Source organism: Grammomys surdaster, unplaced genomic scaffold, assembly GCF_004785775.1.
Source record: "Grammomys surdaster isolate TR1022 unplaced genomic scaffold, NIH_TR_1.0 170, whole genome shotgun sequence".
In the NCBI taxonomy this organism is placed as follows: domain Eukaryota; kingdom Metazoa; phylum Chordata; class Mammalia; order Rodentia; family Muridae; genus Grammomys; species Grammomys surdaster.
In genome coordinates, this window is record NW_021604618.1 from 5,931,966 (window position 1) to 5,958,521 (window position 26,556).

The 26,556-nt window shown below is 41.4% G+C and overlaps 1 protein-coding gene across 1 annotated transcript; it reads left to right on the plus strand.

The window, feature by feature from the left end:
• The first annotated feature begins 140 nt into the window (after nt 1–140).
• On the plus strand, nt 141–23,894 carry Traf6 (TNF receptor associated factor 6). Its single transcript, XM_028767058.1, has 7 exons — nt 141–339; nt 6,654–6,971; nt 10,741–10,891; nt 12,347–12,505; nt 13,680–13,751; nt 16,485–16,562; nt 18,821–23,894. Exons 2-7 carry the CDS (start codon nt 6,676–6,678, stop codon nt 19,655–19,657), a joined length of 1,593 nt encoding a protein of 530 aa, XP_028622891.1. The 5' UTR covers nt 141–339; nt 6,654–6,675; the 3' UTR covers nt 19,658–23,894.
• Nucleotides 23,895–26,556: the final 2,662 nt, after the last annotated feature.

Genomic DNA, 26,556 nt, shown 5'->3' on the forward strand with positions numbered 1-26,556 from the left:
ACACGCACACGCACAGGCACACGCACACACTTTCCGAGGCGGGGTTGACAACTGCAGAGTGGAGGACCACAGCTAGGGGGCGCCCTCTCCAGCAGGGCCGCTCTGTTTTGGGGCGCACTCCCCTCCCTTCGCTGCTCCTGGCGAGCTGAGAAGGCGGAAGCAGCGGCGGCCGCGGCTGGGGCTGAGGCTCCGGCCGTCGGCGGACGCAGCAGCCGCGGCCCACGAACCGGCAGTTTGGCGTCGGAACCACTAGGTCTCAGAGTGCCGCGTATGAAGGCGACGCAGCGCAGCCCGGGGGAGCCTTCCCAGTTGGCTGTGAAGTTTCTGAGTGTGCGATCGGTGAGTGAGCGGCTTCGAACTTGAGTTCCGGTGGCCGCGGGCCCGGGAGAGTCGCCCCCGGTTCCCCATGGGACAGGGACGTGTCGCCGCGGGCCCTCGCTTCCCACAGAGGAGAGTGGCCATCCCCAGGTCCTCCCTTGGGTCTGGGACTCTGCCCCCTGTCCCCTCTCTTCTGGGTAGCCCTAGGACCCCGTATCTTCACCAGGTCACCTCCGTCCCTGTCGTCTGACAGGTGCAGGACGCGCCGCTGTCCTCCCACGAGCTAGGGGCGCCCTCTGTGCCCTCCCCCGGACTGCAGGTCTCCCGCGAACCCGCCCCTGGTTTTTAGGAGCCTCTCCTGGCGTTTCTGTCGCCTTCAGGCTCACGGCACCCCACTCCCCAGCCCTTCTCTTCCTCACCTGGTATTTTCCCCTTTCCAGGGAAGGAAATCGCCTGCTGGGTTTTCCCGTCCCTTCCAGCTTAAATTAAAAAGAAAAGTAAACAAAAATCCCTTCAAACTCCCAGAGTGCAGGGGAAAACTTCTTTGTGTGCCCTTTTAAATTCGAGAGCGGATCTAACCTAAGCAGCAAGTTTTTTTGTTTTTTGTTTTTTGTTTTTTTGTTTTAAAAAAAGTACGATGACACCAATGTTCCCCTCCCCACCCCTGCACTCTAGCGATTGTTCCAGACGCAGTATTGCTAAAGCTGTTCCTAGTATTTGGCTTCAGGGGAACTCCGGATGAGACTTAGACTGTCTTCCTTAGTGTGTGAACAGAAAGCACCTAAAGCTTGGATGCATAGGATTTGCTTGGTTTTTTTTGAGAGCAGGTGACTAGCCTACGACACAAGTGTAGAAATGAGAACTTGTCACATATGAAGTGTAGGCTTTGTTGTGACTTGAGCTGCTGGCATTTCTTACATCCTTTGATGATGCTGGGTTGGGGAGAGTTCTTTTTGGTTTTTTGAGGTGGAGGGTGAAGTGTGGCCGGCTTGGTGTCATGTGATTAGAGGAAAGTATTTGAACCAGTGGCTTGGCCACATGATGGATACAAGGATCATATCTGAATTTCAGACTTGATGTTCTATATATACTATTTCAATATTATAGCCCTGTTTTTCTTGATATCTACTGCTTATAAATTTTGGTCTCTTGACTTGTGTAAGGGAGTGTCCAGAATCTCGGGTTTTAGAGGAGCAAACAATCTCTGAGTAAGGAAAAGATCCTTGAACTTGAGTTCAAAGGTAAATGACATCAATCGAATATTTGTATTATTTCTTAACCATTATAGCACAGTTTTCAGGTCTTTGTATTTTAAGAATGGATTTTTTTAAGAATTTGGTACATGATTGCAGTTAGTAAAGTTTGGGTTTGGGTTTGTTTTTTTACATTGTGTGTGTGTGTGTGTGTGTGTGTATGTGTGTAGGCCTTCTTCCATAGGCTCGCCTACGGAGGTCACAGGATAATCGGTGGGCTCCACCTAGTGAGCCCCTTATAGTAGAGAATTAACGTTAACTTGTCAGTATTTTCTTCTGTGTAGTTTTGATTTATGAATTACATGTTTACTTATATATGCACTCCAGCTGACTTAGAATGTATGCTTTCAAGACACAACTTAGACATTTCTTTAGTTTCACACATCCTAGCATTAGCATCAGTGGGTCATCCTACCCCACATGCAAGACATCTGACAGCATTGTCTCTGAATTATATTCTATACCTAGATATAGATCTGTAGCTATAAGCCATGATTTCTGACAAGACTGATTTCCCTATTAACTCACTGTGTAATTGAGACAGGTTGGTAAGGGTTACCTCCAGGGTGCTTCATCAAAGCATGCTGTACTAGATTGTAAGGGGCAAACAATTGCAGTCATGAAATACCAGATAAAGGACTTGCATTTCATTCTGCCCCTTCTGTTCATGGAGAAAGCAACCCAAATAAATAAGTTAATTAATTAAATAATTTTTAAATTTTTTAAAAGTTGTGAGAAATATTTATACCAATTCATATAAACTTATTTTAGTGAGTCTGGAGGCCAGTTTTGTAACAGCTCATAAGGAGAATCTCCAGAGAATAGTGTTTCTTCATACACCATATTATGTTCTTACCTCGGTAGCTGATTCAGCTCAGTCTTCCTTCTCGTTAATGAAGATAGCTTGTAGGGAAGTCAGAGAGGTGACTTTCTAACCTGTCGTTGCAGGATGTAAAAGTAAAGGGGAAAATATTTGTAAAACATGCTTGTTTTAGCTTAATTCCCTAATATTAAGTAGGTTGCAGTTTAATTACTATGTGTTAAGTTATTTGCAAGAAACAAGTTTCTGTGTTCTTAAAGCATGAGAAGTAATGAAAGCAACCTGATATTGGTTACATTGTTTTTCTAATGATAACACTTCTGATGCTTTATACCATAAAAGAGCTGGTATGTATGATAGATGTATATATGTATGTTTTTGGTAAACCAGTGAATTTAATTAGGGTTGCCCTCAGGAACATGAGTGAGGGGCTCTTGACTGGAGCATAGGCAACTTAACAGAAACTGTCTCGCCTCCATTAGCCTTTAACTGCACATAAGCCCTCAGAGAAAGGTGGCATTTTATGAGTTCTTCCCCCAACCTTGATGATGTTCCCCAACTTGACAATATTAAGGAGGGAATCTTTATCTTTTTAACTGATTTATTTACTTTTATTTATGTAGAGGTGTGTGTATCTGTGTATGCCTCAGATGTGTAGCCCACGAAAGCCAGAGGAAGGTACCAGATGCCCTGGAGCTGGAGATCTGGTTGGTTGTAAGCCTTCTGACTTGGATGCTGGGATCCGAACTTGGATCTTCTGGAAGAGCTACAGTTGTTCTTAGCTGCTGGGCTCTCTCTGCAGCTCCCAAGGAGGGATCCTGAGCAGATAATCAAGGCTGCTGAGAGAGTTAAGAATTCAGTGGGCATGTCAGTCCCAGGAAACAGCAGTCCCTGGCTCACCTCCCTGTGCTCTTGCCACTTCTTGGTCCACAGATGCTTGTATAGGTTTTGGGTTGGCTTTGTTTGTTTTTGAGACAGGGTTTTTCTGTGTAGCCCTAGTTGCCCTGGAACCACTCTATAGACCAGACTGACTTCAAATTCAGAAATTTTACCGCCTCTACCCCTCCAGTGCTGGGATTAAAGGAATGAGCCACCACTGCCTCCTGCTTGTGTACGGTTTTTAAGAGTGCACTTGCAGCCTGGTGTGGTAGCTCACGCCTTTAATCCCAGCACTGGAGGCAGAGGCAAGTGGATCTCTGTGAGTTTGAGGCTAGACTGGAGTATGGAATGAGTTCCAGGATAGCTAGGACTGCACAGAGAAACCCTGTTGGAGAGGTGGAGAGGGGGGAGTGCACTCCTTCAGTGGAAATTGTTGCTGTTAGGCATGTTTTCCTAGGAACATGTCATTCATAAAAGTTCTCCGTAAATCAGATGACAGTCAAATCTTGACTTGGACAGCAAGAAAACAACAGAGACTGTCTGTAAGCCAATTTTTAAACTAAACCTTTGGCAGGAAAGGAAGACTAAGTTCATTGACGCTTGTCATATCAACACATATGGATATGTGCTGTGCAGCTTAGTAACAAGTATAAATGTCTCTGAAGTGGCTTTACTAAGCAAAACAAAACAGCTAAAAAGTTACAGGTTTAATGTATTGTTATCAAGGCATAAAAATGGACATTCTTGTATATACACTATGGGAGTGAAGATTAGAAAGCCTTTGATATATTTTGGATAAGCAACATCATTTATCAGAAATCTTTAAAAATTACTTGTCCTTTCACCCAATTCTACTTCCATGACTAGAAACCACGACTAAGAAAATAGATACAAGAATGTGTATGAGGGGGAACATAACAAAAGATATGATCCAGAGTTGGCATAACTCTTTAGTCCTCAGATATGAAGGCAGTAAAGAGGATTCTACACTCAAATTTTTGGACAAAAGCACGCACACCTAGTTCTGCTGTATGTCACGGTCTCTCATTCCTTCCTGTCTCCCTTTCCTAGAAGCTCACATTAGAAATGGCAAGGCTTTGGGAGATAATTTCAACTTTTAAAAATTATATCAAAAATAAAGTAAAATAGTATGTAATTGCTGATGAACCATTGGAGTTTTATCAACTCAATATAATAACACTGGACAGCATTAAAAAAATAAATCTTAAATTTTTTTTGTCGAAACCCAGATAAACAGTGTAGTACATAAGTGTCTAGGCTCTGGGGTCAGGTCGACCTTGGGTGTGATCGAACTCGGTTACTTCGACGATGATCCTGGGCAAGTTGGCCTTTTTAAGCTCCATGGTTTTCACTCTGATAGTGAGAATTGTACTATGTAAAAACATGAAATAATAACTTGTTCTAATTGCCAGGTACAGCTTCAGTGCTTTAGTTCACATTAACACATGTGATCCTTGCAGGAATCAAATGGAACCTTTCACTAACCTCATTTTACAGGAGAGGAAACTAAAGCATAAAAGGATTGTGAGCTCTGTCCAAGTCATGACCAAGTGACTGAGAAAAGCCTACTGGGCTGTCCAAACTAGCCATGAGCTCTGTACTGCGCCTCAGTACTGCCACCTTTAGGTTTTGGTTTTGTTGTTGTTTGTTTTGAGATTTATTTTATTTTTAATTATTTGTGTGTCTACATACATGTGAGTTCAGGTGCTTATAAAAGCCAGATTCCCTGGAGCCAGAGTTACAGGTTAGCCACCTAACCAACATGGATGAAGGTACGAAACTCAGGTGTCCTGGAAGAGCAGGAACTCTTATCGTCTGAGCCATCCTCCAACCCTCCTTCTTCTTTGTAGGTACCTATCAGATAGGGATCGAAAGGCTTGCAGCATATGCAAAGGTGTTTGTTGTTATAGTGGAAAGCCGTGAGCACCCGTCTTCATTTCCAGTTCAGGGGATTGAACCTAGATCCTCACATTGCAGGCAGGCCTACCTCTGGGCTGTTTCACTAGCATTCTGTTGACTGTTTTGAAACAGGGTTTCCCTATTTTATCTAGACTTGTCTAGAATTCTCTGTCCTCCTGGATCAGCTTCTCTAGTAGTTGGGATAACAGACCTATCCCCACGAGAGCCAACTAAGAACATCCTTCTTTTTATTATTATTGTTGTTGTTGTTATTAGAGTTTTTGTTGTTATTTAATACATTTATGTATTGCTGTGTGAGAGGGGAGGTAGGTGTCACATGTATGGAGGTCAGAGGACAACTTGTGGGTTCTAAGGATTGAACTCAGGTGGTCATGTTTCGAGGCAAGCATCTTTCTTTACCCACTGAGCCATCTCAGTGATTTGGTAGCCACTGCTTAATTAATCCTCCGTTTGGCAAAGTGACAGAAAGAATTTTTGAATAGACAGTCATGGAGGTAATTGTCTGCCTATTGACTAGAGATTTGAATTCTGCTTGTAGAATTATAGTTTGCATTAGGGATTTTCCTCAGAGATAATTAGCTAAGCTAAAGACATGGTTGGTTGTAGGTGATACCAGGCTTGTCCATGTTCACATCTCATCTCACGAATGTAACCTAACAGTTTAGAATTTGGAAGCGTCTGTCTGCTCCTAGTTTTCCATAGGGAAAGAAGCCTCATGTGTTTTTCCAGGCATTAGTAATAAAACATGGTCATCTGATCTGGCTGAAGGCAGGAGACAAACTTAAATTCCATTATTTCTGTATAATAAAAATCACCACATTGAACATTTAGAAATCCACATGGAATTTTCGATACAGAAAAGGAAACAAAGTTCCAAGTGGTTCCAGTTACTTGCCCCAGATCACATACCCACAACTGACTGGTATGTGGTCATTTGGTTCCCTGCTAGCTGTACTAGTCTCTTCAGCTTAGACTACCTAAAGGACCTTCAGTGACGTAGAGAACTTCCTCAGGGCTGGAGAGGTGGCTTAGCAGCTAAAGGCTAAGCTCACAGTCACATCTCACTGGATGTTTAGTAAGCATTGACTGTTATGTGGAAAAACCTGGCGCTAAGGTCTGAGCATGACTGTAAACAGGTGACAGAGGAGGGTATTGCAGTTGAAGTTCTTGTCTTTTCAACCTCCTGTTGTTGCATTAGTCCACAAACTTTTCTTGAAGGATCTGCATCGTCTTTGTGGTCTGCATAGGCGATTCATAAACATTGTGAAGGAGGGAATGAGATAACTTACTATGAAGAGGTAGTTATGAAACAAAGCTCAAAACACCTTAAAAGCTATTTTGTAAATAACATTAAAACGGTATGGTAGGAGACTATATAGATAAACTATATATTTGCATGCTACAGCATTTTGTCATTGTTTTTCTTCGTGCTATGTTTGCAGATTGACTGACAACAAAGCTACTATGAGTCTCTTAAACTGTGAAAACAGCTGTGGGTCCAGCCAGTCGTCAAGTGACTGCTGTGCTGCCATGGCCGCCTCCTGCAGTGCTGCAATGAAAGATGACTGCGTGAGTGGCTCTGCCAGCACGGGGCACCTCTCCAGCTCCTTCATGGAGGAGATCCAGGGGTATGATGTGGAGTTTGACCCGCCTTTGGAAAGCAAGTATGAGTGCCCCATCTGCTTGATGGCTTTGCGGGAACCAGTGCAAACACCATGTGGCCACAGGTTCTGCAAAGCCTGCATCATCAAATCCATAAGGTATTTGATTTTAAGAAAGAATGGTGCCCTATAGCAAGTGTAACCAAATGTAAACAGCTTGTGAGAAACAGGCCCTCCCAAGAATAGGCAGACAGAAAACGCTGGCCAGGAAAACAGCAGAATGGACAGAAAAGTGAGACAGTTGGGTCCTATCCCAGTTTGTACTGAGGTAGGAATGGAGGCTTCTGTGTCTTCCCACCCAGGCAACCAGGAACACTGGAAAGTAAATAGCTACTTTTGTCTTGAGCAATTCTGTTGCAGACTGGGAGAGGATTCTGTTTCATGAAAGTAATATTTTTAATTTGCCTTGAATTAGGCTACTAGAGCAGTGGTTCTCAGCCTGTGGGGCTGCAACCCCTTTGGAGGCCAGATGACCATTTCATGGGGGTTGCAGACCAGATATTCTGCATATCAGATATTTACATTACAATTCATAACAATTGCAAAATTACAGTTTTGAAGTAGCAACGAAAGTAATTTTGTGGTTATGAGGGGGGTGGGGGTCACCAGAACACAAGGAACTGACTGTCTTAAAGAGTCTCGGCATCAGGAAGGTTGAGAACCACTCTATGATAAACCCAACCAGGTGAAGAAGCCTGATTCTGTGAGTGATTATGTATTCTATTATTAGCTGTAGTAAGTTCTGTTGCCTCCTGTCTAGGAGCAATTGTAAGATGACCAGCATTTCCATAATCTAATCCCTTCTCTCTGCTGCTACAACCACACCCTCCTCACACAGCCATGCGTAAGTCAGCTCTAACAGCCCTCCCTCCTAGCCTTGACCCCTTCCAGTCTCATTACAGCAGCCGGAGTGGCAAGACAAATGACGTCTCCTTGGCTCAGAACACCCTTCATGAATTGTCTGGCAGTAAAAGTCCTTGGAAGGCCATGTGATTCATTTTCTGCCCTCTCCAAGGGCTCACTCCCTTCCATTCCTCGACTCGTGCTGCCCATTGTACCTGTAGGCACAGTGCTGCTTGGTGAGCTGAAACACACTGATAGGAGTCCTGGCTACTCCATACCACCATGGCAAGCCACAACTCTACTTGCCTTCCACTACACCAGATCTTCCTTGCCAAGCTATTCTTTTCTCATTTTCCCCTGGCACTTTTGCCCTTAAATACCTAGAAATCAATGTGTTTTGTCTGCCTACACAACTGGAAAGTAGATCCTTGAGACTGAGATGTTATATTGGTTTTCTCTAGTTACAGGAACAGTGCCTTCTCCACAATAGGCACTTAGTATGTGATTGTTTTAAGTGGATTCAACTATACAGGAGAAAAAAGATCATCATTTAGTTCAACTCAGTCTCACCTCCTAGGTTCTGTTACCTCCTCACTGACCAACAGTCTGTGAACCACAAATGGATCCCTCCACTGAGGAGGTCAGAGCCCTCATGTAGTTCCAATCACTTCTCCAAAGCTGTGTCGAGCATTGCTGCTTTAGGAAACAAAGTTAAATGATCCCTAATTAGACTATGGCAATCTTGGGCTACTCAGTGGTCTATACATTTTTATCTCTCAATTTCTGCACCAACTTTCCAATAAAACTTGAAATTAAGGTGACCATATCCTGGAGCTTGAATTAAGTTACAGGGGAGCAACACAGCTCTTCAGTTTGAGGGGAAACGTGTTACCATTAAATTAGTAAGGGTTTTAGAGAATAAGGTTATTTATTTGTGTGTTTGTTTTCCAGCCTTGGCACTATTAATATTTGGGACCAGATAATTCTTTATCATGGCACAGTGTCTTCTCCCTCTTAGGCCATGGGCTGCATCTGCTCTGTGCTCACTAGATGCTCATGTGCCACCTTCGTGCCAGCATGTGAGGTCATGGTGTCTCCTGGGACCTCTGGGTTACCACACAGCAGATCAGGTTCCTCCTCCTCTATATGCTTTTAAAAGTAGGTAAAAATGGTAGCACATGAGACATGCTGAAATGTGCACTGTTTTATCAAGTGTCTAAGAAGGTAGCTGGCTAACCTTTAGAAGTCTTTGGAGCAAAAGATTTTGGAAGTTGTAGGACAGTGATATGAAACAGACAGATTCCACAGAAGGATATCTGAGGCTTCACTCCCCCAGTTCCTTTGAAGCTAGAAGTAGCTGCATACTGCCACTCCAGTGCTCTCAAGAACAACTGCTGTAAAGTCATCATTCACTGCCATTCAAGAAATCAAAACAGATCTTGGTCTAATTTCATTTTCTTTGGATTATCTAAAACTACAGGTGATGATTATAGACTTACTTTGTAAAGTTCTTACTTTCTCTTAGCTATATATGTTTTATAGATTTGTTCCTGGCTTTCAGTGTTTTAAAAGAATCTGATGGTTTATTATGTTTTTGTTTTTCTTTTCAAACTGAATATGTAGTCCTGGTTGTCCAGGAGCTCCCTAGGTAGACTAGGCTGGCATAGAGATCCCACAGCTGGCATGCTTTATATAATCTTAATCAGGCCCCGTAAAGATAATCTCTACACTTCACTTTGATTAGTTCTGTGCTGTTTGAGAGCAGGCACCATGTCCTGTCATAGCAGCAAAAGCAGTGATGAACAAATGTTTCTTCATTTCATTTTTATGTCAACCGGACTATTTTATTCAATATTTTGTTTATTTTCTAACTGGAATCTATGCCACAATCTACAACCTGTTAGCTTTCTTTCTTTCTTTTTTTTTTTTTAATTTTTCGAGACAGGGTTTCTCTGTGTAGTCCTGGCTGGCCTGGAACTCACTATGTAGACCAGGCAGGCTGGCCTCGAACTCAGAAATCCACCTGCCTCTGCCTCCCAAGTGCTGGGATTAAAGGCGTGCGCCACCACTGCCCAGCACCTGTTAGCTTTCTTAGACAGTCAGTGTGGTGCTAGTTTGCATTCATTTTGCAAATGAATTCATAAACTCTAGTGAGAATTCTGGAATTTGGGGTTCTTTTTTTAAAAACACAGAAGTATTATAAGAATGTGCTTTTGCTTTAATTCTAAGTATGAGGATATGGGGACTGCTTTGGACTGTCCATAGCAGCTGACTATGATTTGCCTCATGCACTAGGAACGCTGGGAACTTTTTCAGAGGATATGTGGTGAGAGATAGGTTGTTGGTCATTCACAGGGATTGCTTGCAGTTTGTTAATAGTTGTGCTCAAAGAAGAAACAAATGGAAAGAAATTAGATTCAGGGATCTCTTCCCCACCCTCTCTTTCCTCTTTCCCTCCCTCTCTCCCTCTTGACTTTGTAAAATTCTGAGTTTTTCCTCTTGTCCCCATGCTCCCAGATTAGCGACTCTTGACTCAAATATATTTATAGATACCTAGTTTATAAGCTTTGGCTGTTCCATGTTTAGATCATAACTTAATATCCCATTTATTCTAATCTAAGTTCTGCTACATAGCTGGTTACCTCTGCTCACTTCCCATGCCTCTGACTCTTCCATGTTCCAGGGCCAGTCCTCCCATTCTTGGCTCTATCCCAGAATCCTTTCTGCCTACTAGATGTCCCACCTCCAATTCTACCCTTTTCTATAGACCCTAGGTTTTTATTGACAAGTGATGCAACCATATAGTACACAAGAGATTTTTCTCTACACCCTTCTATCCTTCTTTCTCTCTAGTCTAGTGATAGGGAGTGAAACGGAGATAACAGGTGAAAAAAAACGAAGAACCTACAAAGTGGCAAAGGTCAGCCACACTCTACAGTACACATACCATTTGGGTGTTGCAGTGCAATATAATGCACAGATGGATGATTTAGACTACTAACTCGAAGTTCCCTGGTTCTTTTAGGGATGCAGGTCACAAGTGCCCAGTTGACAATGAAATACTGCTGGAAAATCAACTGTTTCCTGACAATTTTGCAAAGCGAGAGATTCTTTCCCTGACAGTAAAGTGCCCAAATAAAGGCTGTTTGCAAAAGATGGAACTGAGACATCTCGAGGTATTAAGGGTGTCTTCTAGCTGTTGTCACAATGTAATCTCTAGAGCATAAAGCCTTTGCTCTGCTACCTGTGTGGTATAGGCTATAGCAATTGGCTAACAGGTTCTTGCCAAATACTAATATCCCTTTCATCATTAAATGCAAAAACTTAGAAAATGTTTTTTTTTTCTTTCTGCTTCAGCTTTGTCCCAGCAACAAAAATAAGTCTGTGTTCTTGTAATATAACAGTTGAAGAGCTCTTTAATTGTAAGAATTAAATTTTGACCCCATAACTTTATTTCTTGCCTTTTGAAATTTTTTTAAAAATAAAAACGCCTTCTAGCCATTACCTCAGCACCTTCTGTTTCCTTTGTTTCTGTGTCACACAGGAAGTGTGACAACCTCATGCTTTCCATTTCTCTAAATTGCACATTGTAGTATCCACTAAATAAAATTTTTATATAGTTAAAAAGTTAGCTAAAGCAATGAGATAATTTTCTTTTTAAATAAGGTAAATCAATTCTTTGATTTTTTTTAAACCAGAAATCAAATATGGTCAATATTCTGTTTGAAATAAATGTTTAGGGCATATTTGAAGTCTGTCCCTCTTATTTAGTGCTTTCTCTTTTTTCTTTTTTTTTTTTTAAAAAAGATTTGTTCATTTGTGTGTATGCATACACATACGTGTGTGTTTGAGTGTGTACTGTGTGTGCAAGTTCCCCTGGAGGCCAGAGAGGTACTGGACCCTTGGAGTTACAGACAGTTGTTGTCAGCCCAGTGTGGCTGCTGAGAACAGAATCCAGATCCTCTTGAAGAGCAGCAGTCACTTTAGTCACCGAGCCACCTCTTCAGCCATTTTTGTGAGAGTGACCCTTTCAGCATTGTTTAAATTGCTAATCTGGAAATCCAACTTCTTCCTAAAACTTCCCTAACTGGAAGTATAAATTTGAGACTTCACATTCTTTTTTTATAAACTTGACATCCACAATTATTAATTGAAAGGTTCCATTAAGATCTTCATACCGTGTATGGCTAGAGAATCTGGGCTTCAGTCGCTGTTCTAATTTGATTTCTGTTGCTGTGATTACTCTGACTAAAAGCAGTTTAGGGTGGGAAAGGGTTTATTTGACTTAGAGCTCCAGATCATTGCCTGTTATTGAGAAAATTTGCTGGCTAGCTCACAGAGCCTTGCTCAGCTAGCTTTTTATCCAGACCAGGACCACCTGCCCAAGGAATGGTGCCATCCACAGTAGGCTGGGCCCTCCCACTTCAATTAATAGTCAAGGCAGTCCCCTATAGACATGCCCGATCTGAGCAGTCCCTCAGTGAGACTTTGTTCTTGGGGTGACTTAGGTTATATCTAGTTGGCAGTTAAAATTAATTCTGAGAGGGAAAAAATGTATTATTAGAAGAGATTGTCTTTAGAAAACTTTTTTATGGTTTTCAAATATTAATCAATTATTTTGCTTTATATAGGATCATCAAGTACATTGTGAATTTGCTCTAGTGAATTGTCCCCAGTGCCAACGTCCTTTCCAAAAGTGCCAGGTTAATACACACATTATCGAGGACTGTCCCAGGAGACAGGTTTCTTGTGTAAACTGTGCTGTGCCCATGGCATATGAAGAGAAAGAGGTATGTGCTAATTTAAATTTGTTTACTGCTTTTTAAGTGCATATTTGAAAGGGTTTAGCATTACATAGGATGTAACTACAAAAATGAGTTTATATCATCAGTTTTTTAAAACCAGTTGTTACGAAAGGAATAAAGTTTCAAGGCACTCACAAATCCTTAAGTGTGGAGTTTGTATTTGCATATCCTTAAAAAGCATTTTAAACTAGTTCCCGAGAGTAAACAATGAAAGAAAGCTGCTAGGAAAGATACATGCTGGCTTCCTTCCCTGTCTGAATTTTAATGAATGATTGGTCATGGACAAACAAGTAGTATGATTACTGTGTAAGATTTCTACAGACTTGTTTCACAAAGAGTGTGAGGTCTTGCATCTCTAAGAGAGACTTCATTAAGTACAGCAAGTGTGCTCTGGTGGTACCAAGTCAGTGTAGAAGCAGTAGAAGCAGCATGGAACCCGGCACTTGTGACGTTGAGTGGTTGTTTTCATTCTCCTGAGATGTAAGGAGGCCAATCAGTTTCATCCTAACAGTGTCTGTCGGGCTGACACTGAAATCCTACCCTGTACTCAGTGACTTCCTTAAAATTGTATTCCTCTAAATTGTTCCTCAGGAAATTGAGCATTTTATATTTTGTATGCTGATAAAATCGCTACTAAATATGTAAAATCTCATTCATAATTGGAACAAATTGGTACCTTTCTCAACCTGAACAAATTGGATGAACTTATGAGGAAAGTTATCTATTTTCAGCCTATCAAGTAAACCAGTTACTGTGTTCCAAAAAATGGGGCTCACCCTTCTGAGAACTTGGGCACCAAAGCCTCCTGCCCTACTGTTTGTTTGTTTACTTTAACTTACTGGAAAGAATTGTTACTAACTTGTCATGCTGATGCTAAAAACTGAAGCCTTTGGAGAATTCCAACATTAGCAAGTACAATCTATGCTAATCAGGAGTACTCTGCCTAGAGGTAAAAAGAAATGAGCTAACAGTGTTGTGTATGCTGACACATTCTTTGAAGAAGTCTGGAGACTAAGTCTCACTAGCAGAAGTCCCACATTTTAACTATGCATAAGCAAATACCCTTCATTTGCTCATGGTGAAAAATTATCTATAAAAATCAGTCTTTTTAATTTTTCAGATTTTCTCATACATTTCTTCATTCTCTCTTACAACTTAGCTCCATGATCAGAGCTGTCCTCTGGCAAATATCATCTGTGAGTACTGTGGTACAATCCTCATCAGAGAACAGGTAGGACTCTCTTTTGCAAATCACTATTTCCTTAAGAGCTTAAACAACTGCTAGGTCTTTTTAATTGACAATTTAAATTAATAAGGCAAAATTAGTACATTTTTAAGCAATCTGTTGTTCAAAATATTATAAAAATTAATGTAATTAACAGACATTTCAAAGGAATCAAAATATAACATTTTAGGTACTTAAAATTCTGAGTCATTTGCATAATATCTGTGTTTATATGTATTTATAAGAACTCCATTGGTTGGTAAGCCAGGTGGTATATGCCTTTAATCTCAGCACTCAGGTGACAGGTGGATCTCCATGAGTTCAAGGCCAACATGACTAGATAGTAAGTTCCAGGACTACACAGAGAGACCCTTCTCCTCCTTGCCCCACAAAAAAGGATTCCATTGGCTAGGGATGGAACTCAGGGGAGGAGAGACTCTGCTTAGTTCCCAGGGCTCCAAGTGTGATCCCTAGCACAGACAAAGAAATGAACAAAAACTCAACCAAATCAGATACGTTTAAGATCAAAACAATTGAAGGTAAAGGCCCCACTTAAAGACAAAACAGACTTACAGAGGATTGGATTTATACACTGCGATGAGGGCCTCCTTGTCAGAGACTGGCTGAGAGCAGGGAGACAGGAGAAAACTCCTCTGCTTAGTAGCTCAGTACTGTGTCATGCCAGCTCCTGGAGTCTGCAGAAGGCTTCCAGAACCTGCAGTGTCCCCAGCTATGGTGATCATCATGGAAGGCAGAAATAGTGATTAAAAAAAACCCTTATAATTATTAATCAAAAAAGGAGAATTCCATCCAGTTGCAATCGGTTGATGTTTAGGGAGTTTACCCACAAAGGATAAATATTAGTCACTAAATCTATGTGTGCCCAGAAACGTCTGTAAGTGAAGAAACTCATTAACTAGCTTACTTATAGGAAGAAGCAACAGGACCTGCCACTTGAGTGTTTCTATGTAGCTGTTAGTAAAGTAGTATTTTTCTAGGAATCCTAATTTGAATGTGTTAAATGTGTTGCTTATGAAGTCATCTCACAGCTCTGGTTTTCCTTTTATGTTCTCAATTAATATTTGATGGAAACTATGCTATATTTATAAAAGCTCAACAAAAATAAAATGTAATAAAGACAGAATCCATAAATGAAACATCAGAAAAATTGGACTTTGATCCTTGCTGTGACATGGACGTCATCTCAGTCAGTCCACAACTGTGGCTCAATCTCTACTGAAACTTGGGCCCTACTTTTACTTGGCTTCTCCCTCCCTCTTTCTGTCCTTCCTCTCCTTGCTCCTCCTCTTCTGTCACCCTATCTTTTCTTTCTTTTCTTTTTTCCTTTCTGTGCTGGGGTTTCACATCCCAGGTTCACATATGATAGGCAAGAGCACTTTGCCAGTGAGCTGCCTATCCAACCCCTTGCTACTTTTTCTGTATTTGGTTGGTTGATTTTGATTTTTTTTTTCAAGGTGTCTCCATGTAGCCCTTCCTGGCCTGGAACTCACTATGTAGATCAGGCTGGTTTTGAACTTACTGAAATCTACCAGCCGCTGCCTCTGAGTGCTAGGATTAAAGGCTGTGCCTTCATACCTGGCTCCCTTGGTACCATTTTTAAAGTATGGTCTCCTTTAATGAACTCGCCCTAAAGAGGATATCTTTGAGCACCCAAATCAAAGACCCAAATTTCTCCACCATGTCACCATGGTGCACATGAATGTCCTAGCAGATGCTCTCAAGAACCTCAGCCGTGCTGAAAAGAGGTCCTGAGTGAGCACACCAATCCTTTGGCTGTGCTCCAAAGTCATTCATTGTTCACGTAGTTACCATGATAGCAAAACATGGCTGCATGGCAAATTTGAAATCATTGATGATCACAGAGCTGGGAGAGTCGTTGTGAACCACACAGGCAAGTATGCAATGATCGACCCTAGGTTTGACAGCTCAAAGGATAGAAAATGACAGAGCAATCTGTTCCAGTCCCGTCAGTATGGCTTCATTGTACTGACAACCTCAGTTGGCATCATAGACCACAAAAAAAAAAAAAAAAAAACAAGATAAAAATACACAGGAGGGAAAATCCTGGGGTTCTCTTTCTAGAGCTGTAAAACATATAAGAAAAGTCTCCATGATCTGTGCTCAGGGTCAGTCTTTTTTAACCTTTCCAGCAGAATAGCAAATGTATGGCAGTGTGGAATGTGCCGACTGGTAATACTTCTCTTAAATCAACTAAGCCAGTCCTGTAACCACACCTTCACTTGAGTTGAGGCTGGGGTGCTGTGTCCAGTCCAGGATGGTTGCCTCTCTACCATATAACAACAGAGTTCCCCAGTAGAACCAGAATAGGCCGGGGCTTCAGACATAAGGTAACTTATAAAAGGTTGTCAGACGAGAAGTAACAGATCTGGTCAGTGGTTTTAATGAATGTATGACTTGTCCCTTATTAAATGACTGAGATTTCAGAGAGGGCTTTGGGGTTGTCAGAGTGTTTTCTTGAAAAATACCACAAGAGGGCGCCAGTTCCCTACAGTAGAAACAAATCCATTGTAAGAAATGAAGTTTAGTAAAATGGGAGGTGATATTGTAAGATGTTACTACTTAATTTCTCTCAGAATTGTGAAGAAGCCATATATAGTTTTGCTTCATATAAGTTAAATTTACTTTTAAATGTACTGACATCATCTAGAACATGATATGCAGGGGAAGACATTTTTCAGCCTTTGTTTTGATTTTCAGATGCCTAATCATTATGATCTAGACTGCCCAACAGCTCCGATCCCTTGCACATTCAATGTTTTTGGCTGTCATGAAAAGGTAAGTTTTCTTTGAATTCTGGAATATGAATTTTTAAAAAATATACTCAGATCTATGGCCTACTGAAGAATACTAACAAATTTAAATTTTAAGTTTTTATAAAACATTTATATAAACATCATTGGTGTAAACTATTGTGAGTACTGATACCATTACACACAATACTTGGCAGTGGCTAAAGTATTTAAGCATAACTGAACATGTCTAAACTACATATTTGTCTTTTTCCATTTGTGTGTGCACGTACATGTGCACGAATGTACATCAGTATGTATGGGGGTCCGTGTGTTCCATGCATGCATGTGGCGGTCAAAGGACAGCTTATAGGAGTTACTTTTCTCCTTCTACCATGTGGATCCCAGGGGATCAAAGGGTTATCAGTCTTGGTGGCATTATTCATTGAGCCATCTTAACAGCCTGTGGACTGAATCTTCGCAGGTGGGAAGGACAGTGTTCAGGGCAGCCCTGGACAATGCTTCAGGCGTTGCTAGCATCTGCCTATATCAGGTGGCTCACAGTGGCCTGGAACTCTAGCTCCAGAGGATCCTCTGGCCCCTGTAGCACCTGCATTTGCATGTACATCCCCAAACACACCTATAGTTTAAAATAAAAATAAAATTTTACCAAAAAAAAAAAAAGTCCAAGAAGACAAGGGAAAGGGCTGGGGAGGTGGCTCAGAGGTTAAGAGCACTAAGTGCTCTTCCAGAGGTCCTGAGGTCAAATTCCCAGCAACTACATGGTGGCTCACAACCATCTGTAATGGGATCTCTTTCTGGTGTGTCTGAGGACAGTGACAGTTTACTCATGTAAATAAAATAAATAGATAAATCTTTTTAAAAAAGACAAGGGAAAATGAATATGGTGATTTATTAAAGTATTTTTCTGTTTTGCAGTTTTTTTATTTTTTGTTTTTTATGTTATTCAATCTAGCAATGGCAGGGAAGACTGAAGTAGAATAAGGAAAGGGAGTATGTGAGCTTTTCACTAACAGCCCCCAAAATCAGGGCAGCATGAGTAATGAAAGTGAGGGGAGAGAGATGTAGGAGCCCAGGCATATTACAGAGGAGTCTAATAGGAACTAAATAGATGGGCAGAGAAAGGGGGGGCGCATCCAGAATGAAAGTCTAATAAGAACTAAGTAGATAGAGAAAAGGCAGGGCATCCAGAAGGACTGGAGCCTTAGTCATTGGCTCGGAGGGAAAGACTTCAACAAAAGCAGTGAACACAGGCAGAAGCTTACAAAGGAAGAGAAGGTGTTTTAATGGAATTGAGTCTTCTCAGCTCTGGCACATTTGAGTGGAGATGGCCCACATGTAAGAAACGGTGAAGTGGTATTACAGGGTGAGTGTTACAGGACAGAGAAGCAAACAGTACTTATAACAAGTGATGCAGTGAGCTGGACAGTCCCGCCACTGTCCCCAGGGCAGCTTCAAGAGAGGGTCACCCTGTGAAGTGTCTGACAGTTTGATGTGTGTGTTGGTGTCATTCTGTCTGGGGTATGCAATTACATGTTTGCTTCTCCACTGTACTTTTACAAATACTTAAACATACCTCACAGTTTAAAAACTAAAATAGAATGTTAACTCATATTTAAATGTTATGAGAAAGTTCTTTATTGTGTACATAGAGAAAAATGTTACATATATCAAAATATTAGTGAAGAGAGATAGTTGGTAGCCTGTCTTCTTTTTACTCACCTGTATTTTCTATTTTTTGATAATATAATTATGATTATCATAGAACATTTGGGACTTGATGACCTTAGAATACCATAGTGATGGCAGTTAGCAAGCAGTCAGCACCATAAGTGTGAGGTGAGGACTTGGCAGATAGGCCCAGGTGGTTTTAAATGAAAGGGGGAATAATGCTATTGGCTAAAACAAAGCATGACCGTAGAGGTTTGCTTTGTTTTTATAATGCAAAGATTCTGTCAGCTATAATCTGAGGAGGGAAGCATTAGAGGAAGAAGGAGCATACAGAAAAGAGACCTGGGTGCTTGTTGTCTGAGTTGGCAAAGGAGGGGTGTAGACGCTGCTTTCACAGACAGAAGGGAGAGTTATCAGAGTGACAGCTCAGAGTGTTCATCAGTTAGCTCCAACAAAATGAGAGGAGTATTTCATTGGATCAGGTGACAACAGAGAAGTGATAAAGATTTCAGAGAAATTGTGATGCTCCTTTTCCAGCCTCTTGCTGGCTGGCCTACTCTTTTTCCTCGACCTCAGTGATGTCCACAGCTTAGAGCTTGTTCCTCATTTCAGATGCAGAGGAATCACTTGGCACGACACTTGCAGGAGAATACCCAGTTGCACATGAGACTGTTGGCCCAGGCTGTTCATAATGTTAACCTCGCTTTGTGTCCATGTGATGCTTCCTCTCCATCCCGGGGATATCGCCCAGAGGACCCAAATTATGAGGAAACTATCAAACAGTTGGAGGGTCGCCTAGTAAGACAGGACCATCAAATCCGGGAGCTGACTGCCAAAATGGAAACTCAGAGTATGCATGTGAGCGATCTCAAACGGACCATCCGAACTCTTGAGGACAAGGTTGCCGAAATGGAAGCACAGCAGTGTAACGGGATTTACATTTGGAAGATTGGCAACTTTGGGATGCACTTGAAATCCCAAGAAGAGGAAAGACCTGTTGTCATTCATAGCCCTGGGTTCTACACAGGCAGACCTGGGTACAAGCTGTGCATGCGCCTGCACCTTCAGCTACCGACGGCTCAGCGCTGTGCAAACTATATATCCCTCTTTGTCCACACAATGCAAGGAGAATATGACAGCCACCTCCCCTGGCCCTTCCAGGGAACCATACGCCTTACAATTCTTGATCAGTCTGAAGCAGTTATAAGGCAAAACCACGAAGAGGTCATGGATGCTAAACCAGAACTGCTTGCCTTTCAGCGACCCACAATCCCACGGAACCCCAAAGGTTTTGGCTATGTAACATTTATGCACCTGGAAGCCTTAAGACAGGGAACTTTCGTTAAGGATGATACATTATTAGTTCGCTGTGAAGTCTCTACCCGCTTTGACATGGGTGGCCTTCGGAAGGAGGGTTTCCAGCCACGAAGTACTGATGCAGGGGTGTAGTGTCCATTTACTTGTGTTCAAAAACAAAGAACCATATGGAAAAGCCATGCTTTCTGTGCCCGGTCCCAGTAAACAATAGTCAAACAAGCAGTGGGAGAGGTGTGAGGCCTAGCAGCAGATGTCATCAGTGAGATCACATTCCACTCCTCACTGTTGACAAATATCTGAGGCAATTCCCATGGAAACCTACACGTCCCCTCTGTCTTCAACACCTTCACATTTAAGGGCCTGTGGCTCATCTGTTTGTCAGGGTACCTCTTCACTGTGCTTCCATGGGCTTCTCGGATGTCCATGTACTTTACTGTAAAACAAAGGCCAGAGTTAGTGTGCTGAAACTCAGTCGTTTAATAATGCTGGTGCCTTAACAACTCGAGGTGTTTTAGGACACTTTACTTTATTAAACATGAGAATCACCACTGCCTGTGCTGGTGCCAGTGGAAAAGTTACTGCTCTGGTGTTGAGTTCTCATTGTAGTTGACTCCTGTGAATTTCAGAGGCTTTGAACCATGGTCCCTGGAAAGCTTAAGTTCTCATGTACTCCCTCCTCCATTGTTCACTAAGGATCCAGGGACCGGTTTAACCCTTACTTATTTAGTGTGAATGTATTGTCCATTGAACACCAAGCATTCTCCCCTGCTTTCATATTTTGAAATACGTTCCCGGCAGCATCTTCCCAGTTTGTAATACTGTGGTCACATGGTTGCTAGCTGTTGAGTATTATTGCCATGTAACCTTTCTTGCCTGTTCAGTGCAGCTTGGTTTCCACAGCCCGTTGCACATCTTCTGTTGCTTGCAAATACAAAATCACCAGCCTGAGCAAGTGATTGAGCTCATCGGCCATTAAATGGCACCTCATAGGTGATGACAGCAACTCTTACAGCCAGGGAACTTCAGCCCTCTTAACTAACTTTTGATTTAGCTTAGTTAATTGAAACAAAATTGATTTCTCCAAGGGGCTGGAGAATTGGCTCAGTGGTTAAGAGCATTCGCCGCTCTTCCAGAGGACCCCCAGTCTGTAACTCCAGTTCCAGGGGTTCTGACACCCTTATACAGACACTCATACAGGCAAAACACCAGTGCACACAAAATTAAATAAATAAATAAATAAATAAATAAATAAATAAATATTGATTTCCTCAAAACAGAATTTATTGGAACTTGGGAAATTGTAGGCACCTGAGAGATGCCTAATCCAAGGTTGGCTCTCACGGCTGTGTGGACGCTCAGCTTGAGTGGTGGCTTTAGTCCAGCTCAGTAGAGGTTCTGAGCATATTCTGTGGAATGTATTAGCATGGCAGGTGTCCCTAATGTGGAGAGGTGACTGTTGTGCTGCTGTGTATTTGTTAATGTCCTGTACATATGTAGTACTTTGGAATCTAGTTCTCAGGGAGTCCTACGACTAGTTAGAGCCTTTGTAAGGAAGCGGAGGGAATCCTCTACTGCTGTTTACACAAGATCAGCTACGTGTTCTGGTAATACGGAAGGCATTCGTATCTCCAGCTGAATAGGAGTCCCAGCAGTGCTCAAACCTGCCCTGCTTCCAGAGAATGCTCAGAGCCCTTGATCAAGGAGTCTGATTTTCAGCTGTAGCTAGCAAGAGTCACTTTGACCTCTTCATGTTTCCCCTTGCTTCCATTCCACCCATGAAGGTGAGGGAAAGGCCTTGTCCCTTACCATTAGCACAAGCTAATCACAGGTCTCTGGTTGGGTCATGGAAATGTGTGTCCCTTAGCTGAGCTGCTTGTAGCACCTTCTACCTAAGGAACGCTGCATGGCCTCCAGTCTTGTAGTTGTTTCCCAGTGGATAAATGTGGCTTTGGTTGTTGTTGTTGTTGTCGTCGTTTTTTTACAGCAAACAGTAGTTATTTCTATATTTATTTAGAAATTGCCTGAAGAAAATGTAATCAGCTAGTTGAGGACTTATTTTCTGTATGTCTTTTTTAACTTTTTTACATTAAATATCACCACAAAATATCAGCTCCCCTCCCCCTCTCCGTGTTTCAGAAAAGGAAATGACATTTAAGAATTTCCTGAGCAGATTTCTCTTTTTAAAATGTCTCTATTAGGAAGAACAGCCATTTCCTGCTTTGGTTTTGACTGTTTTTTTTTTTTTAAGAAAAAAAAATTTTAGTATTTTTTTAGGGTTTTTTTTTTTTTTTTTTGCATAAGTTAAACTGTTCCCAGCTTTAAATTGTTCCTACCTATAAAGCAAGTCGGACTAGGTGTTTCTAGTGTCCATCTTGAGAAGCTCAGTGCTAAGCCACCGAACACTGACAATGCTCACTAAACGGCTTTAACAGTGGAAAGTTGGTGTGACTGTCCCTACTACTAACACAGATATGTCACTTCAGTTTAGGGTCCATCAGCTAAAATGCATCTTAGGTAGTTTTAGAACTTGCAGCATTTGGTGTTTGTCATAAGCCAACCAGTTATTTCATGATACTCAATTGCCATGAATTCAGAGTTAAAATAACCAAGCTGACATTCAGAGCCAGCGTCTAGAAAGGTCCTCAGGATCACGTCTTAACTAGAAAGCTGGTTTCTCTATCCGTACTTCACCAGCTCCCCAACTCCTAACCATTCTCTTTGTACCAAGTGGCCTACAAGAATCTACAGTCCAGCGTGCATTGGCCGTCTTTTCTTACCAGTCTAGAGCATTGCTATTTTTAAAGTTGTTTCTCCTTAGAAAAACGCCCAACTTACTATTGAAGATTTTTCTCCAAGTCATACATATTCCGATCAGGCCAGATGGTGGTTCTAGTGTAGTAATTGGTTACTGTCCTTTGGCTATCACCGTTTCTAGCCATTCTTCTTTCTTTCGGAGAATGAAGAGGAAAAGTGCATTAAAGTGCAAGAAGTGTGCCCTCACTCTAGTAAAAGCAACTGACAGGTGTGGGATGATCCCCAACCATTAAGTTCTGTGACTGGTATAAAGTTGAATTTGCACCAATATCAAACAAAATCAGACTAATGTAAATTATGTGTGCAATTAGAATATCTTCTTAAGGAGAAGCTGCTTGTTTCTGCTTTATCTAGAGTTTCCTTTAATTCTCTTGTGACTAGAAAGCATTTTAATTACTATCGAGGTTATTCTTAAGACTTTGAAGTGCCTTTCTCTTTTTGTCTTTTCTGACTTGCCTCAGATTCTCTCCATCGTCTTAACATAAAATGTCATTACATTTTTTTCTGGGGTGTTTGGTGATTAGTTTCCTGGTTGCCTTAAGGGAGTGAACAAGGCATAGTCAAGAGACATTTGATTGTCCGTTGAAATACTCTTTTTAAATGTCAGCGTTCTCAGGGTGACTGTCATTTGTTTCAAAGTTGATGTGATTGTCTGGGGAACAGATGGATGCTTCCCAATTCCCAGAATCCATAAAAATGAAACCAGATGTGATAACCTGAACTCGGGACACTGGGTCACAAGCCTTGAAGTCACTCGAAAAGGACGAAGCTATTTATTTCTGTGTGTTCTCTGTGTCCTTGATGTTTTAAACTGATCAACCCCACCCCCACCCAAAAAATTCAGGTTAGTAAAAAATATAATAATACAAGAAAACAATTCTAATTGAAAACACTGTGGAATGTGGAGAGGAACTTCTTTTCCTGTCCTGTGTCTCCTCAGCAGAACCCAGCCCTGCCTGACAGAGAAGAAAAGGGTGGCCTGCTGGTCACCTTCCACAAAGAATGTAGCCCAGACTGTCTCCTGAAAACCCAGTTTCCTTCGGTGCAGGCTCCAGGATTGGGCAGAGACCCCATTCTGGTCACTGGCTGAACTCCTGTTCTTAGCATACTGTGCATAGTCCTGGCCAATAGTAACAAGATTTAATGGAAGTCAAAGTGGAAGCTGGTTGTTTCTGGGTAGCCTGCTTGTCATGTAAGTCACTTGGTGAAGTGAGAATGTTCTTTTTCCTGCTTTTCTGCTAGGACTTTGCTATGGCAGGTATGTTTAAAGCCTAGTGACCTCCTACCGTCTAGGATCTGCAGTGACATTAGGTTTGCTCTGTGATTTAATGTTACTTTAATGTAATTTCTAATTGCTCTTTAAGACTGTTCAATCCTGAAATAATTAAACAACTTGGAGTTGTGTAAAATTCTCCTCGGAAACTTGTGATATTTATTGTAATTCACATTGTAGCTTCTGCTTTATGCTAACTTAAAATTTGTGGGAATGTTATGAGGAATTTTAATCTTATTTCTTCGTCTACAGGAATATTTTTCATAAAAGATTTATTTGGAAGCTTCTGGTTATGCAGAATGTTACTTTCTTAAGGGTATAATTTGGGGCACATTTTGCTAATATATATGATTTCAGGATTATGTTCCCTGGGGACTAAAGACAAGTGATTTAGCATATAGCTACTAAATTTAGAGTCAGGATCTAGATTGTTGTAAGGATCTCTGTAGCCTCTGTGGCCAGCAGCGTGGTAATCCCCGGAAGGCAAGAATGTAGTTCAGTTCAGTGCAGTGAGGTACTTGTTGTTGCTTCAAATTTCTGTAGTATGATGCTGAGTGGTTTATTTTTAGCATATGTAAGCCCAGCTCACCTTGGTGAAAACTTTTCTCATGATAATTAACTCAGTCCTGTGTATACGATAAAAGCATACATAAATCTCTTTGAGGAACAAAGTAAGCTAAGAAAAGATTAGATATAAACACATCAAACCATTATATCATAAGTGTAGCACCTTCCATAATGGCTTCTATAGACTGACTTAAAAAAAAAGCTTTGAGGGGAGGGGCTCAGACATGGACTCCTACCACACAGATTGCCCAAAGGACCCCAAGCTGGAATGCTTTTCTGTTCCCAGCCTTCTAGGTGGATAACAGGTTATGCATTCCTTCTCTTTGAAAGTACATCCCTGTATCCTAACATTCCAGGTTCCCCTAGTGCTAACTGTGAGCACAAGGACCTCCATGCTTCCTACAGATTTTATTGCTCACTGACCACTTATGTTCAATTTTATTTCTAATAGTTTAGCTACCTGTAAAATGGGAGCTGTAAAATGGGAGCTGGGATTTGAAATTTAGATATTATGGAGTAGTTAACATTATTAATACTTAGGTCCGTTTAGGGAGATATTGTATAAACTTAGATTGCTTATAATTTTATAACTATGAAAAACTGTATAATAAAATCTGACTTTTAAAAAAATCAAAATGTGGGCTGGAGAAAGGGCTCAGTGGTTAAAAGTACCACCTGCTTTTCCAAGGTCCTGAGTTCAATTCCCAGCAACCACATGGTGGCTCACAACCATCTGTAATGAGATCTGATGCCCTCTTGTGGGTGTCTGAAGACAGCTCCAGTGTACTTATATAAATTAAATAAATAAATAAATCTTTTTTAAAACTCAAAATGCAGTGGTCAGATGGTCACAAGCATACTGTGCTCAGACCTTTCCTGCTGTGGAATTGGTAAGGTGTCTTTCTAGTGCTTCTGGACTTGGAGAAAATGCACTGTATGAGGCGGGGTTATAAAGATGAGGTGCAGATGGTAGTAATCTTAGGTTTCAATTGAGCAGGTTTGTTTAGAGACAAATTGAAACAGTCGTCAGATTCAGTACCCCACATTCATCCACACGTGCCACACACGATGCTGTACAAAGCAAACCCTGCCTGGCCTCCACCAGCTCCCTCCAGCCAGTGTAGCTGATGGCAGAACTTACACAGAGGGAAGGTCTGAGGTTTCTGTGCTGAGCAGGTTCCCTGCACTCCATCTAAGAGATATGTATGACATCTTTCCAAACCCAGGTCACCAATGCACACTCACATGCGTCTCACACAGGCACCTGTGGTCTGACTTTCATTTGCATCTTAGCTGTAAAAATAAGACCAAGACAACATGCCTTGAATTTTTTGAATATAGATACAGACTGACATACCTCCTCCTCCCCTCCTTTACTTTCTTATCAGCTTGTGTAATGCACAGTAGCTTTACAAATGAATACTTAAATACTTAATTGAAATGATTATATACATAGATATGCAAATATTGCAATGGTTTTAATAAAATAACTAATGTGCTTTAGTGTTACTCTGAAGTACTGGGCCTTGCTATGATGAAAAGAGAACAAATACCAGGTTCTAGTTTCTATTTGAAATTTAAAAAAAAAACAAAAACAAAAACATGAATACCTTTGCCCTTAAACAGTAAATGAGGACTCAGTGTAGCTCCTGATTTGGGCAATGATTTCTAGCCTGAAGCTTCAAGTCTGACACACAAGCCCAGAGACAGTTTTCTATAGCCACTGTAGGCCTAGTGAAAAATAAGTGACCCCATGAATATTTTTCTAACAAAAACTGGCAGGGGTCTCCATTCTCCCTATTGCCAAGCCTGTAGGCTCACTCTGCCCTCCCCTTAGCAAACTCCCCTGCTGCTTTGTATCTATGTCTGGGTGTTTACCTGTCTGTGTCTGCTTATCTTGTGTCTGCCAGGTACCCTAGGAGGCAGAAGAGTGGATTGCATCCCCTGGGACTGGAGCTACAGATGGTTGTGAGCTCTTATATTGGTTCTGAGAATCAAACGTATGTCTTCTAGAAAAGCAGCTGGTGCCCTTAACTGGGCCATCTCTCGATTACGAGGTTGTTTGTTTTTAAAATAAAGCTGTTTCTGTTATAGGGCTCTTAAAAGTTTTGTTAGAGGCCTTTGTGTCAAAAACAAACATAGCATCCTTGAGTATAATATGAAAGCTGGTAAGACATTTAAGTGCTTTAAAAGATGCTGCCTTAATTTTAAATTCCAAACATGAAACACTGTTAAATCATAAGATTTTTTTTTTAATCATAAAAGACTTTTAGCATTCCACTCCTATTTTTAGGTAAGCTGTGTATTCTATGAATGACTGTTTCCATATTTTTATTTAATTTGTTTGCATGTATCTGTTCATGTGTATGCATGTACG

What these genes read in the sequence shown, in the direction of transcription:
- Traf6 (XM_028767058.1), top strand. Translation starts at nt 6,676, where the DNA reads ATGAGTCTCTTAAACTGTGAAAACAGCTGTGGGTCCAGCCAGTCGTCA. An exon ending in TGCATCATCAAATCCATAAG is followed by an intron (nt 6,972 to 10,740) that starts GTATTTGATTTT and finishes TGGTTCTTTTAG; the next exon opens with GGATGCAGGTCACAAGTGCC. An exon ending in TGGCATATGAAGAGAAAGAG is followed by an intron (nt 12,506 to 13,679) that starts GTATGTGCTAAT and finishes CTTACAACTTAG; the next exon opens with CTCCATGATCAGAGCTGTCC.